General features: G+C 37.4%; 1 protein-coding gene across 1 annotated transcript in view; it reads left to right on the forward strand.

Moving 5' to 3' along the window:
* Positions 1 to 16,989, forward strand: part of PCSK2 (proprotein convertase subtilisin/kexin type 2) — a 107,669-nt gene that overhangs the window by 88,610 nt on the left and 2,070 nt on the right. The window contains exons 9-11 of the mRNA XM_026668482.2: positions 6,467 to 6,682; positions 11,091 to 11,191; positions 14,541 to 14,768. Coding sequence (XP_026524267.1) covers positions 6,467 to 6,682; positions 11,091 to 11,191; positions 14,541 to 14,768 — 545 coding nt within the window. The remainder of the gene's footprint in view (positions 1 to 6,466; positions 6,683 to 11,090; positions 11,192 to 14,540; positions 14,769 to 16,989) is intronic.

The raw sequence follows: 16,989 nt of genomic DNA on the forward strand, positions 1-16,989 counted from the left end.
TCCAGGGCAGGCTTGCAAAAGGAGAAACAATATTTTACTGGAAGAGCTAAAAAAGAATGAAAGTTGCATTTGCAGTGGGCTGAGATAAAGGAAGGCAGCGTCATGAAAATATGTCCTTTAAGAACAGAGAAGCATCTTCATGCAGCAGTTAGAAAAAAAATATATAAGGATGAGCCTTACTGTCAGACATCACTAGGTTTTTTTTTTGCCTTCTTGCTTTTGGGGGGGGGGAGCAAGACCTTTGGTTTAAAGAGCCATGGTGGCACAGTGGTTAAAATACAGTACTGAAGGCTAATTCACTACTCCCTCCAGGAGTTTGAGACTGAGCACGGATCAAGATTGATTCAACCTTCCATCCTTCTGAGGTTGGTGAAATGAGCATCCAGATTGTTTGGGGCAATATGCTGACTCTGTGAACTACTTAGAGAGGACTGTAAAAGATTGAGAAGAGGTATATAAGTCTAAATGATATTTTTATTGCTAATTCTGTACATTTGAATTAGTTGCTGATATACAGTCTTCTTAATTCTTGCATTTTTGGTTCAATTTGTAATTTAGTTCACTGTACATTTCTTACAGAACTAAACTGTTTCTTGTTTTTACTGATGTGGTTAGGATGCAGCATACAATGACTGTACTGATTATTTAATTGTAGAATATTTAATCTTGACATTTGTGTTTAAGGGGATTTGAAAACAAAATAGCAGGAACTGTTCAAGGGAGCACCTGTTTTCCTTTCCTACCTTCAAAGTGACATATCCTGTCTGGGAAAGGAACATTAGAGACTTATAATGAGTCCCATTGTTCGGGGTTTATTGTCAGAATGGTAGAATCCCAAATGAACATCAGAGCAGAAGACATCCAATCTCCTGTCCCATACAAAATTTCAGAAAGAAACATGCTTCTCAGAGGTACTTTACATGTTGTCTACTCTTTCTTTGTCTTCATGTAGAAAAATCAATATCCTGTTGTCTAATGTTTTTCCAGTCACACCAACCTTGCCTCTTCTGCCTGGCTAGGCTAGAGTGAATCATAAGGCTGAACCAATCCCACTTCTTGCCTTCTCAGGACACAGGAAGTCTCCTAATCAAAACTTATCTATTCCTTTTTTCACTATTAAGATGTAACTACAATGAAATCCTTCATTCTCCTTCCATCGTAATAAACTAACACAGATGCTTCTACCAAGCTTGAGAACTAGCAAGAAGATATTCCACATGTGACAGATAGCCCTTCATTCATTTTAACATTTTTTAAAATATATGCAAACACTTATTTAACTTATATATTCATCATGTGATCAGATTGTCATATTGGCTAAAAATTCTAGGAGTTCTAATCCAGCCCTTTTAGAATGCACCAGGTTAAGAAAAATTGATTTAATGAGGCTAATGTCCATGAAGAGGAGAAAATTCCATGGGCTTTAGAGAAGAAATAATGAAGATTGCACTGGCAATCCTCTTTTAAAAAGTCTTGCTGTTTATGAGCAGTTTAACAATGAGCAGTTTAACAAAAATTGGCACACTGGCTTCTCTTGTGTCTTCATTTATATGTCTGGCTTCATTACTGCTTGTTTCCTGTTTCTATTTGTCCTTCTAAAAATAGTTAACTAAGCTGGTAGCTATCTTCCCCCTGCCCTCGGCCAGTCCAATTTAAAGGAAGACCTTCAGAGTCTCGGTTCATTTATTGTAGTTGTGATCTGCTCCTTCTCCACTCATATGGGGCTAGTGCTGAGGGAACATTATATTGCTTCAATAACTTAGCACTGCCTAAGGGACACAGATTCTGCAAAGGTAGAAATGATTACCTAAAGAGAAGCATTAAGAATTTATAATTTAATCATGGCACTGTAATTGGATTCTCTGGTGAAAGGAAAAGCATGGTCATTTTTAAAATGGGAATCATTACTTTATTTCTTTTCTTTTGTTGAAAGTTTTCAAAGTAACTTGATTTTTATTTCTAATTCTTGCAGTAGAAAAATTAATGGAAGGTAGAGACAGAGGATATTATGGTTAAGAAACCTGTCGGTGGGACTTATTTTTAAGATGTCATAATGGGACTGTGCTCTTTGTTGTTTATGTTACAAGAACCGGTTATTTTTCTGTATCTCTTTGCTGCCATCTGATGGCCATCCAGATGTTTTCAGATCAGATGTAGTACATATAAGTTATTTTCCAGATCAAGTGCTTCTTTCTTCATTTATTTAATTACAATTTCTTTATATCTCAGTTGTCTTGTTTATTAGGACTTGTGATTGGTTTATTATCTAGCTCTGTACTGTGTTTATCAAATACAACTCAGATTTGTGTGTGTGTGATCCAGAGGTATTGATCCTACATCATCCTCTTTGATTCAGTCCATGCCAATACATTATATTAAATATACTGCAATCTTCCACTCAGATTTCACCTCATGTATTTCTGACTAATAATTATATTGATCAACACTGACAACAAAACTTGATAGAACAATTGTGAAAGCTTGGGAAAAAATATTCAGATATCAGGATGATATTGTGAAAGCCATGGTATTTCCTATAACAATCTATGGAAGCACAAATTGGACTTTAAAGAAGCAGGTTAGGAAAAGTTTGGTTTTAAACTTTGCTGTTGGAGAAGATTTCTCAAAATACCGTGGACCGCAAAAAACAAACAAATGAAGAAATGATTCAACAGACAAATCAATCCAGAATAATCATTACAAGCACAAATGACCAGGCTCACATTATCCTACTTCAGTCACACCATCTGAAGATCTACTTCTCTGGAAAAAGTTCTAATGCTGGGAAAAAGTGAAAGGAAAGAGAGGAGGGCACAAGTAGCAAGGTGGAGGGACTCAGTTATGGTAGCAATGAGTGCACAGTTGGAAGACCTGAACAAAAAGGCTAGGGACAGTTCATCATGGAGAACATTTGTATCTATGTGGTTGCTAATCTTTTCCCAACCTGTTCCTTCAGATCTTCCAGTGTTATACCCATTGCTGCTTTAATAGATTCCATCCAATTGGCTGCTGGTTGTTTTCTTGTTCCATTTCCTTCCACATTTCCCAGCATTATAGACTCCTTCAGACAATTAAGTCTTTGCATAATGTGTCCTAAGTATGATCATTTGAGCCTGGTCACTTGTGTACCCAGCACAGTAAATTATTCTGACAGGTTTCTGCCTGCTTGACAGTCACACAAAATAGACTCAAGTTGATTCTCCGCTGGGGTCATCATGAAAAAATGGCATGCTGAGGCGGAGATATCAGTGCTGGATATCTCTAAAATTGTTTAAATGACTTCAGCTACTGAGAGAAAGAGAGACAGAGAGAGAGAGAGAGAGAGAAGGTGGTTTCCTCCCCCCTCCTTTTACAGCAATTTCCATCTGAGGTAAAAATATTGCTGAATCCAAGTAATGCAGTCTGAGGAAATGGGAGGTGAAAAGGGGTGAAAAAGGAGACAGAAAGGGATTTGAAAGGGAGAAAAGTAATGGTTTTCCTCCTGACTTCAAGAAAAGCATGGCCAAAAAGTTGATGGTCCTAAAAGCTTGCTCCTGGTTTGGAACAAAAGAGATTCCAAAGAAGACACCATGAATAACTGAAACATATTTTATTGCTTTGACCAATAAAAAGATTGACTCAGGAATAGTTCATCATTCTAACATTCTAACTTTTGTTGCATCTGCTACTGCTTTATTAAGGCCTGGAAAATACCAATGCAAAAGGGAAGAGTTGGGCATATTTGCCTAATGTTGTTTGGAAAGCCCATTTCTTGGGGCCTCTTAATATTTTTATGTTACTTGAAGCTACTAGAATTGCTCTATATAGAAGATTACAAAACTAGCTATCTGGTGACACTTTTCCTCAGATTCTTTTACCAATTAGATGTGCCTATCAGATTCCCTTTAACATATAAGAAGATCAGAACTATTTCCTGCAATTGATATTTTCAATCTGTTGGCTTGACCATAATATTAAAATGGTACAAATATTGAGTTAAGTTGGCAGTACAGTTTGCCAGAGAGTGGAGGAGAGGGAACAAACCAGATTACAGTGTCAAATATATATAAGAACTTATGATTTATTTATTCTTTGGCAAAGCCTGGTTGACTATTAAAGGTGACAGGAAGAAAGATTGGGCAACCCTCCTCCTTCTCCTCTGTTCTAATATTTTAAAAATCTATTCTGCCATCCCTGTTTTATCTATGAATAAGGAAAACACAACTTTCCCACTGTATGGGGTCTCAACCAGAAGATCATGCAATGAAGCAAAACATTGAAAGACTATCACGAATCCACTGGCTACGGTTTATGTCTACCACTGCTTAATTTTCTTCATTGAAAATTAATGTATTCCACCAGTCCCACATTTTAACCTTACAATAAACCAGAGGAGCAAAATTAGAATGAGCCATACTATTTAATAATAATAGAATAGAATAGAATAGAATAGAATAGAATAGAATAGAATAGAATAGAATAGAATAGAATAGAATAGAATAGAATTAGAATTAGAATTAGAATAGAATAGAATAGAATAGAATAGAATAGAATAGAATAGAATAGAATAGAATAGAATAGAATAGAATAGAATAGAATAGAATAGAATAGAATAGAATAACAGAGATGGAAGAGATGGTGGAGATCTTCTAATCTAACCCCCTGCTTAGGCAGGAAAACCCTGTACCATTTCAGACAAGTAGTTATCAAATATCTTCTTAAAAACTTCCAGTGTTGAAGCATTCACAATTTCTGGAGGAAAGTCGTTCCACTTATTAATTGTTGTAAACTATCAGGAAATTTCTCCTTAGTTCTAGGTTGGTTCTCTCCTTGATTTTGTTTCCATCCTTGATTAGTTTCCATCCATTTCAAGAAGTGTTCATACAGGAAGTCCTTGACTTGCAACCATTTGTTTAATGGGCGTTCAAAGTTACAACAGTGTAATAAAAAGTGACATGACCATTTTTCAAACTTCTGATCATTCCAGTATCCCCAGGGTCACATGATCAAAATTCAGGCAGTTGTTAACTGGCATGTATTTATGAGAGTTGCATTGTCCTGGGGTCATACAGTCACCATTTGTAACCTTCCCAACTGGCTCCCAACAAGCAAAATCGATGAGGCAAGCCAGATTTGTTTAACTACCACATGATTCCCTTAACTCCAGTGATTTGCTTAACAACTGTGGCAAAAAAAGTCATAAAATGGGGCAAAACCCACTTAACTGCCTTGCTTAGCCATGGAAATTTTGGGCTCCATTGTGGTCGCAAGTCCAGGACTACTTGTAGTCAGATTGCTGAATGGTTGAACAATAACAGCATAACGCTATGGAACTTTAAATAGCAGTAATTGTTTGTGTTTAGTGAGACTCATTGTGAAAGGCCATAGACCTTTTTTTCCATTCTGTGATAGCACAGAGATGTAGCTGTACCACAAATCTCTGTAAGTTGTAGACTAGCTTCTGAGATTGAATTATTAGTGTTCCAACTGTCCCCTACATCCCCACACACTCTCAATTAGGTTCCTCAGGAAAAGGAGAATGATGCTGAAGGTTATCTGATTGCTCAAATAAAAAAATACAATCTGTCTGTCTCTCTGTATGTCTAGGAAGTAGATTGAATCTCAATAGCTTTAGAGAGTTAAATTATTTGCCCTTCTTTCTGTGGTCCTGGTCTAAATTGGATGTCACAGATCTGCCACCTGGATTGGAAAGAAAGCTCCCACTTGTATCAAGTATGTGTCAGAGTATAAGATTTTAATTGTCCGCAGTTGTTAGAGAATCAAGTGACCTGGGAAGTTAAGTGGACTTCTTTCCATTGTTATAAAGGGCAAGTCCTGTTCCTATTATTCCCTGCATTGATTTCCCTGGGCTGCCTTAGTTCACTGCTGGAAAAAAAATCTTTCAGCAGCTGAGTAAGTATATTGATAAATGGGAGTACAGCAGATTGTGAAATTGGCTGAGAAAAATCTTTAAAACAGAAATGTAAACAATTCAGTAATTTATCACTTTGAGTAATAATGTGTTTTATCTGCATGCATAAGCAGAGCATTTCTACCCATTTATTAATATGATTTACCCATACAAGCCTGCCTAGTTACTCAAGGACTAAAGGTGGAAGGGAGACATTTATTATTTAAATTGCTCTGCCCTGCTCACACTGGACTCTGTGGAGGTATAATGGAAAGCTAGGGTGACATTTGGGGTCCTTTATATCTTATCCTCCCCTTCACATCTAATACTTTTGATAGAACTTTCACACTCACAATTTCATAATTTTGAAAATCAAGAGCCTCATATCTGATGTCCATACCAGGGAATGTGGTGGTATGGTGGGATAATTCTCCTGTGGCTTCTGCAATGTTATCTCAAGAGACCAGAGGTTTCCACATGAAACTACTTTTTCCCACATTGATATCTTTACTGTTTAAAAAATATTTTTGGCATATAATGGCCAAAACTGATTGCCTAGATTTACCTGTTCTGCAGGGCCGTGGTGGCAAGGGAAGTATCTATGTCTGGGCCTCTGGAGATGGAGGAAGTTATGACGACTGTAACTGTGATGGCTACGCATCAAGCATGTGGACTATCTCCATCAATTCAGCTATTAATGATGGCCGGACAGCTTTGTATGATGAAAGTTGTTCCTCAACTTTAGCTTCTACTTTTAGCAATGGGAGAAAGAGAAATCCTGAAGCCGGTGTGGTAGGTTGAACAATTATTTTTTCTTTTTTCTTTTATATATTTTATTAATCTATCTTCATTCAGCTGATCCATTGAATAATGGCATCTCTAATATCCACTCAATAATTCTTGGAAACTTGGGGGAACAATATACAACACTAGATGAGAAAAATACTATTTTATTGCTGAAATGAATATGAAAAAACTGAGGCGATTGATTGAAAAGAGATTTACTTTTGGAGAGTCTCATTATTTAGTGAGAAGACAAACATGGAAAGGTCAATTCTTTATGAAAATCTAACAAGCCAAACTTCATTTCTCTACTCAACAGATGTTTGGTGACATTTTAGTTATAAACTGAGGAATTATAACTTTAATATTGCTTTGAAAAAAGATTTTCAAGAATATGTAATTCTTTTGTACTTGAACCTGCTTGAGAAAATGCATGAAGTTGGTATCAGATAATAATTAATGTCAGTCTGTATCAGAGGTGGTATTCAGCAGGTTCTGACCAGTTCTGGAGAACTGGTAGCAGAAATTTTGAGTAGTTTGGAGAACTGGCAAATACCACCTCTGACTGCAGAGTTTATAGTATCCTTCCCCTGCCACACCCACCAAGCCACACCCATAGAACTGGTAGTAAAAAATAATTGAATCCCACCACTGGCCTGTATGCAAGTATATTTAGTAGGATAGTTAAGTTTTAAAATTAAGCAAAAGTAGATGTGGAAATTAAAAATGTACACAGTAAAATGTTAATTATATAATTGCTAAAATATTTAAAAGCCTTTAATTGTAAACTTGGAAGCCATCTGGCTGTAACGCATGGGAATAGTTGCTCACTGTCTCAGGAAAAGGCACTTTAAGGAATTGCAAACAGATGCCCTCCTCACGGAATTATCCAGCTTCACATTTAGTTTAAGGATTTGCACACAGGCCCTCTTTCTGCATGCATCAACCTCTTGCTGTCAGATCTGAAATGCTGCACAACCTAATAGTTGTATGTTGTTGTTGATGGGGGGGGGACGACTATGGAAGAAAAAGTCTTCATAGAAGTCAGTCTTCAATTCTATATCAAACAGACAATGCCAAGGTTGGCTTGGCTGATAAGGATATAGAAACAATATTGCTGATTTCATGATTATCACAAGATTGGTTTACCCTAAGAAACTAGCCCCAAAAGATACATAATATATAACCCGGTAGTGACTATATAATCAAAACAAACAAATATACCATATGATGAACAATATGAGGATCACCTATTCCTGAGTAGTCTATTTGTGTCCTCTACCACCACAAAAATTCAGCCCTGCTCCAACCCTATCCCAACCCTGAGAAAAGTATCCAGTTCTAATCCACATTTAAAAATCCTTGAGACTTCCGGTTTGGGTTTCTTCAGCAACGGACTGAAATCCATGATCGTGCGCAGTTTTGATCCGTGCTCGCCACTGGAGCACCCTGATCCTTTGGATTTGGGGCTGAAACCACCCCGTAGATGTGGTGAAGAGGGGGGAGATCGCTAGCCAAGTGGAGGGGGGCCGCATCTCTCCTCCTTGGCTGGTCTAAACTCCCTTTCCCGAAGGCAGGTGTAGCGGTGGTCAGAAATAGTCACCTCAAAGAATAACCTGACTGGATAAGATTGTGCAGAAGGAAGACAAAGAGGAAAGCAGGACAGACTGGCTAAACACAGAGAACATCTAAGCAAGGTACCCCAAATTTAAAAGTACTTAGAGGGATACTTCCAGAAGAAGATTGTTAAGCGGCGAAGGAGAGAGAAAAGGAGGTTAAATGGTATGGAAAGAAATTTGTGTTAATTCATTTTGACACTAATAGGCAACTTTAAGCTGAAATCTAAGTGTCAAAAGGAGAATAAAGAATTTTTTTTGGTCATTTTAAAGCCCCAAAAAGGAGAAGAGTGGAGGCAAAAGGGTGGAACTTGGAACAATGAAAAAATGGAGTGCCACCTGGAAAAACAAAAAGGATTAACAGTGAAACTTTGTAAAGGCTCCCAAGGATACATTGTAACTGAAATTTTATTAAAAGATACAGTAACCCATGGAAAGGGAAAGGAAAGGAAAGAAACAAGAAGGAACAGTCTGGGATCATTTGGAGATTTTAAAAAAATGTTTTTGGCATTGGTTTTTTTTTATTTTCCTTTTCTTTTTTTACTTAAAGTCAATTGGGTGGTTGTTCAAAAGTGTTCAAAATGTCATCACTCCTGGAGGAATTGAAGATGAGTCTTAAAAAACAGAAAGAAGATGCAGAAAGGGGAGGAAGATCCTTTGGCTTCGTATTTGAATTTTTTGAAATGGAGATCCTGAACTATGAAAAGCAAAAGGAAAAGCTTCAAGAGCAAGAAGAAGGGTGGGACAAAGAAGAAGCCATTTTCAATGATCAAATAATACAAAGTGTGGTAAAAAGGGAAAAGGGGGGAAAAGGAGTTAAAAATTTGAGATCAAAGGGAACAGCCAAAAAGAAAAATAGTCTGAAAAAGAAGTATAATAGCAAGGAGAAGCAGAAAAGAAAACTACAGAAGGGAAAATTAGAGAGAGAAGGATATAAAAAAGGGGATGAGAAAAAGGGGGGAAGATAGAAAGGGAAAGAACTTATGAGGGACAAAAACAGGAAATAAAGAAAAAAGGGAAACGTACTAGGATTAAAGGTATTTGCTCAGCTAGAAAACACAGAGATATAGGCGAAATTAAGTTAAAAGTGAGGATTCTGCACAAAAGGTACAAAAGATAGTGTTGTGACAGTAGAATATTGTAATGAGTTAGAAATGAAATAAGTAAATAACCTATGAGATAAAACTGTATTGTTATGTAATGGTATGTTTATTTATAATTAATGCAATAATAAAGAAGGGAGAGAAACACTGTAATTGTTTCTAAAGATTGATAAAATATTGAAAAGAAATGTGAAAGATCTATAAGGAAATTTATACCAGTTACTAGAATGAATTTGAACAATTATTCTGCTTATTAATAGTAAATAATTTATAAGATAAAATTGTATGACTATCCAATGGTATGCTTATTAACAATTAATGTAATAATGAAGAAGGGAGGGAAACGTTGTTCTCAAAGTTTGATAAATATTGAAAAGAAATGTGAAAGATTTACAAGGCTCATACCAGTACTAGAATGAATTTGAATAACTATTTTATATACTTGTATATATATATATTTATATATACACATACACATACATATATATATATTGTTTTTGCTATTTTTTTTAGAATTTTTCTTCTTACATTTTCAAGGGGAAGTACCAAGCAGAGTCTGAATGATGAGATTTATATGATATAAAATAGATATTAGAAATTTGAATGTTATAATTTTAGAATGCACAAATTTAATGTTTAATGAGATTTCACATGATAATAACTATAAGACTTAAAGGTGTTGTACTCCGATTGGCAATCATAGGGGAAATTTTGCTTTTTAAGAATATTAGAAGAGAATATATGAAATTGTAAACAAGACAGACGAAAGTATAAGTATAATGAATAAACAGATATAGCAATTTAGCCATAAGAAATACAATTGAATAAGAAGAAAATGAGATAACTATAAAAGAAACCTAAGAGAAGTAAAGGAAGAGTGATAAGATATGAAGTTGAATACATAAGAAGAATATGCATATGAAATTGTGTCTGTATGGAAATGTGATAACCCGGAACCATGCTGTACTCAATTAAGATGTTTTATTTGTTTTGTTAAAACTCAATAAAACTTTATTTTAAAAAATCCTTGTTGTTACAATGCGGTGAATTTTAACCATAATTCCCATGAATGGAACTCATTCAAAGGAATTTGCCATTAAAAGCAAGTTGGGAAACATGATATATGACTGATCTCCTTTATCCAGATTTATCCTAAAATATGCTCTAGAGTAAGGGTTTCCTGTCTCCTAAAATATGTTCTAGAGCAGGGGTATCCAAACTGAGCAACTTTAAAAGTTATGGACTTCAAATCCCAGAATCCTCCAGCCAACATGAAATTCTGGGAGTTGAAGTTCACAAGTCTTAAAGTTGCCAAGTTGGACATCCTTGCTTTAGAATAATGTTGCTCAACCTTGGCAGCTTTGCAATATGTGGACTTCTCAGAATTTCCATGCTGGCTGGAGAATTCTGGGAGTTGAAGTCCATACATCTAAAAGATGCCAAAGTTGAGAAACCCTGGAGCAGGAACTGACAGTGACCACACAGTATTGGAGGATGGCATAGAGACAAGAAGCTAGAGAAGGCAAGAAGCAATGCTTACATTCCACAAGCAAGAAACTACCAGCAAGAACACAAAAGAACATGAACCCTCCTTAGGAAGAAGTGATTATTTTGTTTAACATATATTTTTATCTCTTTATACACCTTGAAGACTCGAGTATCATTTATCTAATTAAAGTTTGTTGTACTTTGTTGCAGGCTACAACAGATCTATATGGCAACTGTACATTACGCCACTCAGGAACATCTGCAGCTGCCCCAGAGGCTGCGGGAGTGTTTGCTCTGGCCCTGGAAGCAAAGTAGGTGAAAGCAGTCATCAATTATTTTGTTATAAATGCAAATCACTCAATGGCTTGGAATCCAATTTTAAGCCTCCATGAACTGAACATCAATTGCTCTCTAAAGCAGGCTGTACATGGAAGCCAGTTTTATGTTTTTCAGAAAATGTGCAAGGAGGAAAAGGATATTAAAAAAAAATTCAAAAGGATTTAAAGCCATGCAGGTTGCTTCTGTATCACTTGATCTTCCTGTATTGACAGAAGAATCTGAAACCATTTTCAATGCAATTGGCTCCATCTTTGCCTCTTTATCACCTGCACATATTCTCGAAACTCATCAAGAGGGCTTAATTGCAGTTAGGTTAACTTTAGAGAAGTGACACGGAAGATGGCACTTATTCTTGAAGAGGTATTGATTTCTCTAATGCATTTTTAACCCATGATCTCTTAAAGATATGTCTCCTCCCATTCAATCCCGCCATGGCTTAGTTATTTCCATTGATTGCTTTTAGTTGTGCATATTTTCTTAATATACTATATACTATATTGCTTTCTATAGTCTTCTAGCACACTTATTGAATATGTAGAAAACTGTGCCTCTGGGTGAGATCTGAAAATCAGCTGCCAAAGGATTCTAAGAATAGGGAGGAACATTTCTCAGATAGTTTTATTCAAGCAAAATCTACTACAGTATATCTATATATCTATCCATCTTATACTATATATCTATAATATACTTAGACTTCAGCAAGGCATTCAACAAAGTAGACCACAAGCTACTTCTTGGCAAGCTAGAAAAAAGTGGGATAGATGGCATCACCATCAGATGAATCTCTCACTGGCTGATCAACTGTATTCAACAAGTAGTCCCTAATGGTACTACAACTACATGGAGGGAAGTAAGCAGTGGAGTACCACAAGGATCCGTCTTAGGCTCAGTATTCTTCAATATCTTCATAAAGAACTTAGATGAGGGAATAGAAGGGGAACTTCAGTGGTGGGCTTCAGCTGGTTCGCACCGGTTCAGCTGAACCAGATGTTAATTTTACATCTGGTTTGGTGAACCATTAGTTCCAATGACTGGTTGGTCCCATGCACCCCACCCCTCCCAGGAGTCCCCACGTGGCCCATTTTGGATTGCAGGTAAGTGCAGGGCCTGTGCAGAGGCTTGGGGAGGGTGAAAATGGAACTCCCGGAGACTCGAGGAAAGCCTCCAGAGCCCGGGGAGGGTGAAAATGGTCCCCTTGCAGCCAGTTTTTATTCCCAGGGTAGTGCAGGGAGGCCTACTAGGTTGAAAACAGGGCAAGGCTCTTTTTCATTCCCAAGGTGGTGCAGTGGGCTGACTAGGCCACACCCACTCAGCAACTGGGCAGAGAACCAGTTGTTAAATTATTTGAAGCCCACCCCTGGGGAACTTACCAAATTTGCAGACGAAACTGGCAGGAATAGCCAACACCCTAGATGATAGGCTCAAGATTTAGATGGATCTTGACAGACTTGAACACTGGACCCTATCTAACAAAATGAAATTCAATGTAGAGAAAAGTCTTACACTTAGGCAAGAAAACCCAAAAGTACACATATAGACTGGGTTGAATTACTGGCTTAATAGCAGTAAATGTAAGAGGGATCTTAGAGTCTTGGTGGACAACCAATTAAATATGAGTGTGCAGCGGCAGCCAAAAAAGCCAATGCAATCCTAAGTTGCATTAACAGAGGGATACAATCAAGATCAAGTGAGGTACTAGGACTACTCTATAAAGCCTTAGTAAGACCACACTTAGGATACTGCATCCAGTTTTGGTCCCCACACTATAAAAAGATGTTGAGACTCTAGAAAAAGTACAGAGAAGAGCAACCAGGATGATTAGGAACTGGAGACTAAGGCATATGAAGAATGGTTACAGGAACTGGGCATGGCTAGTCTAGTGAAGAGAAGGACCAGGGGAGACATGATAGCAGTCTTCCAAAATTTGAGGGGCTGCCACAGAGAGGAGTGGCCAAGGTATTTTCCAAGGTACCCAAAGGCCAGACAAGGAATAATGGGTGGAAACTGATCAAAGAGAGACTCAACCTAGAAATAAGAAGAAATTTTCTGATAGCAAGACCAATCAACCAATGGAATAGCTTGCCTTCAGAAGTTCGGGAGCTTCATCACTGGAAGCTTTCAAGAAGAGACTGAACTGCCATTTGTCAGAAATGGTGTAGGGTCTCCTGCTTGGGCGGAGATTGGACTAGAAGACCTACAAGGTCCCTTCCAACTCTGTTAATCTGTAAATCTGTTATCTATCTAACATCTATCTATCTACCTACCTATCTATCTAATCTACCTTGTATCATCTTCTATCCTGTGTCTATCTACACTATATGTCTCTATCTATGTCTATCTAAAACTTCTAGTTCCTCTTCATTGTCATCTGCAGGGGTTTGTGTCAAAATCTGCAAGATTATGTCACAAACCAAGACCTGACATGCATTGATATAACATATACAAAAAGGGGTGGGACTTCAATAATGACATCACACTCATTTTCTGAATTTTCTCCCCCCTCCCATCCCAGGCAGAAGCACATGCTTAGATACAGTAGTACTGCTATTATTTATCCACAGATCCATGTATTTTAAAAAGTGTATTGTTTTTATTGCAGAGTACTTTATCCTTGATTGTTAAATCAGAATGTGCTTGCCATAAGACATTGTTAGAGCTTTCAAGACAGTGAGGGTAAGATACATGGATGAAATAATCCTCTAAACCAGGGGTGTCAAGCTCATGTCATCACAGCATCATCACATGATGTGTCATGACTTTTTCCCCCTTCACTAAACTGGGCATAGTCATGGCCGATGCATGATGTATCCGGTCCATGGCCCACAAATTTGACAGCCCTGCTCTAAACATTCAAATATATTTGAATGCAATTTTCAGATAATTTGGTTTTGCCAAGATAGGGTTGATCATAATGTTGATCTGCCTTTGAAAAACACAGTTCTAAGAAAGTCCAAAATTAATCTTTGTTAACAGCAGCTCTTAAAAGGTGACTGTTCCCAGGTTAAACTATTAAACAAAAAGCAAATCAAAGGGGAAGGGTGGTATGATGTGGATAGTGATAGTGGTAATAGTAGTAGAAGAGAGATATTGCATACAACAGTTTTTTTAAAACTAGTTTTCACATTCTGCACATCTTAAAATGAAGGGCAAGAAATTTCATGAGTGGAAGAGTTTGCTCTCTCCCTTTGATGATTCTTTGAGCCTTAAGAATGAATCCTTGCTATTTTTAAGTCTTGCTTATGTACACATAACAACTGTTTGAGTCTTTGCCAAAGTAGATTTTCTAAAGGTGCCATATCTCTCTATTTTGCTTTCTGGCAGTGTGGATCTGACCTGGAGGGACTTGCAACATTTGATTGTGCTCACATCCAAAAGGAACCAGCTTCATGATGAAGTTCACAAGTGGAGAAGAAATGGAGTTGGCCTTGAATTCAACCACTTGTTTGGCTATGGGGTCCTAGATGCTGGGGCAATGGTTACAATGGCTAAAGACTGGAAGACTGTTCCGGAGAGATTTCACTGTGTGGGTGGATCAGTCCAAGAACCTCAGTAAGTAACAATAAACATAAGTGTCTTTGAACTTTGCACAGCTCTTTTGCTGTGCTTTCATTTCATCCTGAAGCTGGGAAAATGTCACATTGGCAAAAAATGCATTGTTCCATAGCACGGCCTTCATACACATCAGGAATGGGATTGTCAGGAATGGGATTGCTGTGCTGTGCTGTGCTGTGCTGTGTGCTATGCTGTGCTGTGCTGCTTATCCACATTCCCTGGATGAAATTTAAACATCAACTACTAGAAACAACTAAGAGTGATTATATTACAGAATGTGCTCTGGCGTGATATTTCAACCCATCCCTCCCTTCCCACCCACAAAGGACCAACTACCTGTCAGCCCATTGGCAGGAAAATTATAGCTTTCTTAGTTGTAGTGAAGTGGCTGACTGAATTTGTGTAGTCCAAATACAGTTGCTGAATGAACTCTCTAAACCAGAGGTGAAGAAAGATGTTCTGTATAAGAGAGAAAACTCATCAGTTATGGATTATCCCCAGACTGACTTTTCCCCCAAAATAATTATTAACCTGGTAGACTATCAACCTATTAGCTATTAAGATGCAACATCAAGATTTCTGCAGTTGAGACGGATGACTGTGGTTGAAAAGCTGTCATTTGAAACATTACCGTATAGATGTTTGTGTCAAATCACAGCATACAGTATATAGGTTACTATGCTATGTTCTTCAAAAGGAGTTGCCTAAGGTGTGCCAAGTTATGTTTTGTAACAGATTAATCCTTTAAAACATTCCATTAAGAGAAGATGGAGGAGTCAACTCAGAGGGCCAGGCGTTAGAAGAAACGGATCAAGTCCCAATGCTGTGTAGGCTGAAGGAGGACACATCAGGTTTCCATTTCTAGGTTACAACAGGACCTCTAAAAGGAAAGAAAAAAGGAACTGTCTGCAGTAGTCAATTTCTTATCTGATTTGCAGCCAAACCAGTACTGCAGGATTGGTGTCACCTTAAAAACAATGGGGCAGGTTTACTGGAGACCTGTCAAGCCAGAACCAAGCCAATCATATCCCTCAATTGTGTCATTTAAGTCTCCTTCTCCATGTGCCATGGATTGCCTGGATGAGAGGCCTTTCATTTTCCCAGGAAAAAAAATCATTAATTTCATGTCAAAACACTTCACTTTGCCACAGCTGTGGGCTGCCTATAAAAGGAAGGTTTTCTGGCATGATCATGTCTTCAGACATCAGTGAGTGGAACATTTTTTACCCACAGTAAACATCTGTATTGATGAGTCCTTAATCCAATTTAAACCTACAAAACAGTTGCCTCACTTCAATGGATTAGTTATCCTTCACTAACTTTCCACATGTAGGAATAAAGAACAGGGTTATTCAATATGATTCAGATTATCTACTTCTATTTAGAGGGAGAAAATTGGAGTAGGAAACCCAGCTTGGCAATTACATGGCATTTTCCCTCTGATATAAAGCCAATGTGATAGGTTGAATCAAAATTGTCAGGAAGTGCCTTCTGGAAAAGAGCTCAGTGCTCCATTCCTCACTTGTAATAGCAGAAAATTGATTTCATGAAAAGTTAACATATAGGAATTCTTAAAGCACTACGTCAAGCAGCTTTCTATGTGTATTTCAATATGCAAGACCCATGAGTAATAAAAAGGGTATACTTAACTCCCTCAGGGAACCCCAATTATTAGCTGGCTTGTCTTCATTTATAAATAGTAAATGAGGCTACCTTTCAAAAAATCAGAAAATATTTCTTCCTCCTCAACCAAAAACTGATGATAAAAATTAGGAAAGCTGTAGTCCTTGTATTGTATTAGAATACAACATAACTTGAGAGTCTTACTGTACTTTCCAACAGATCTTCTTTCACACTGGACCGTAATCTATGATGTTTTTACCCAGTCTCTTTCCTGGTCTTGGTAAAAACAAAAGCAGCAACAAATGAGCACCATTTCTGTCAATATAGCTATTCCTTTCTAGTGACTAGGACACTGAAACCGCAGTATTATAGCCATCTCTGAAAATCAGTTTATCAGGATGTCTTCATAGTCAATCATTCATTAAGTTTGATCTGATTTATTCCATAAAATATTGATGACTCCAGGTTACTTTTGGGACTCTGCATATGTAATCTGAATGCTTTTTCATTGATGCATTAAGTATTTTGTTTGCTCTATGTTCTCAAGTCTTCAACTTAATGCTAGGCAGTCCAATTATTTTCTGATTTGATCTCA

Source organism: Notechis scutatus, chromosome 1 (assembly GCF_049901735.1).
Source record: "Notechis scutatus isolate UNSWTSFEM ecotype Mainland chromosome 1, rNotScu1.2, whole genome shotgun sequence".
Taxonomy (NCBI): domain Eukaryota; kingdom Metazoa; phylum Chordata; class Lepidosauria; order Squamata; family Elapidae; genus Notechis; species Notechis scutatus.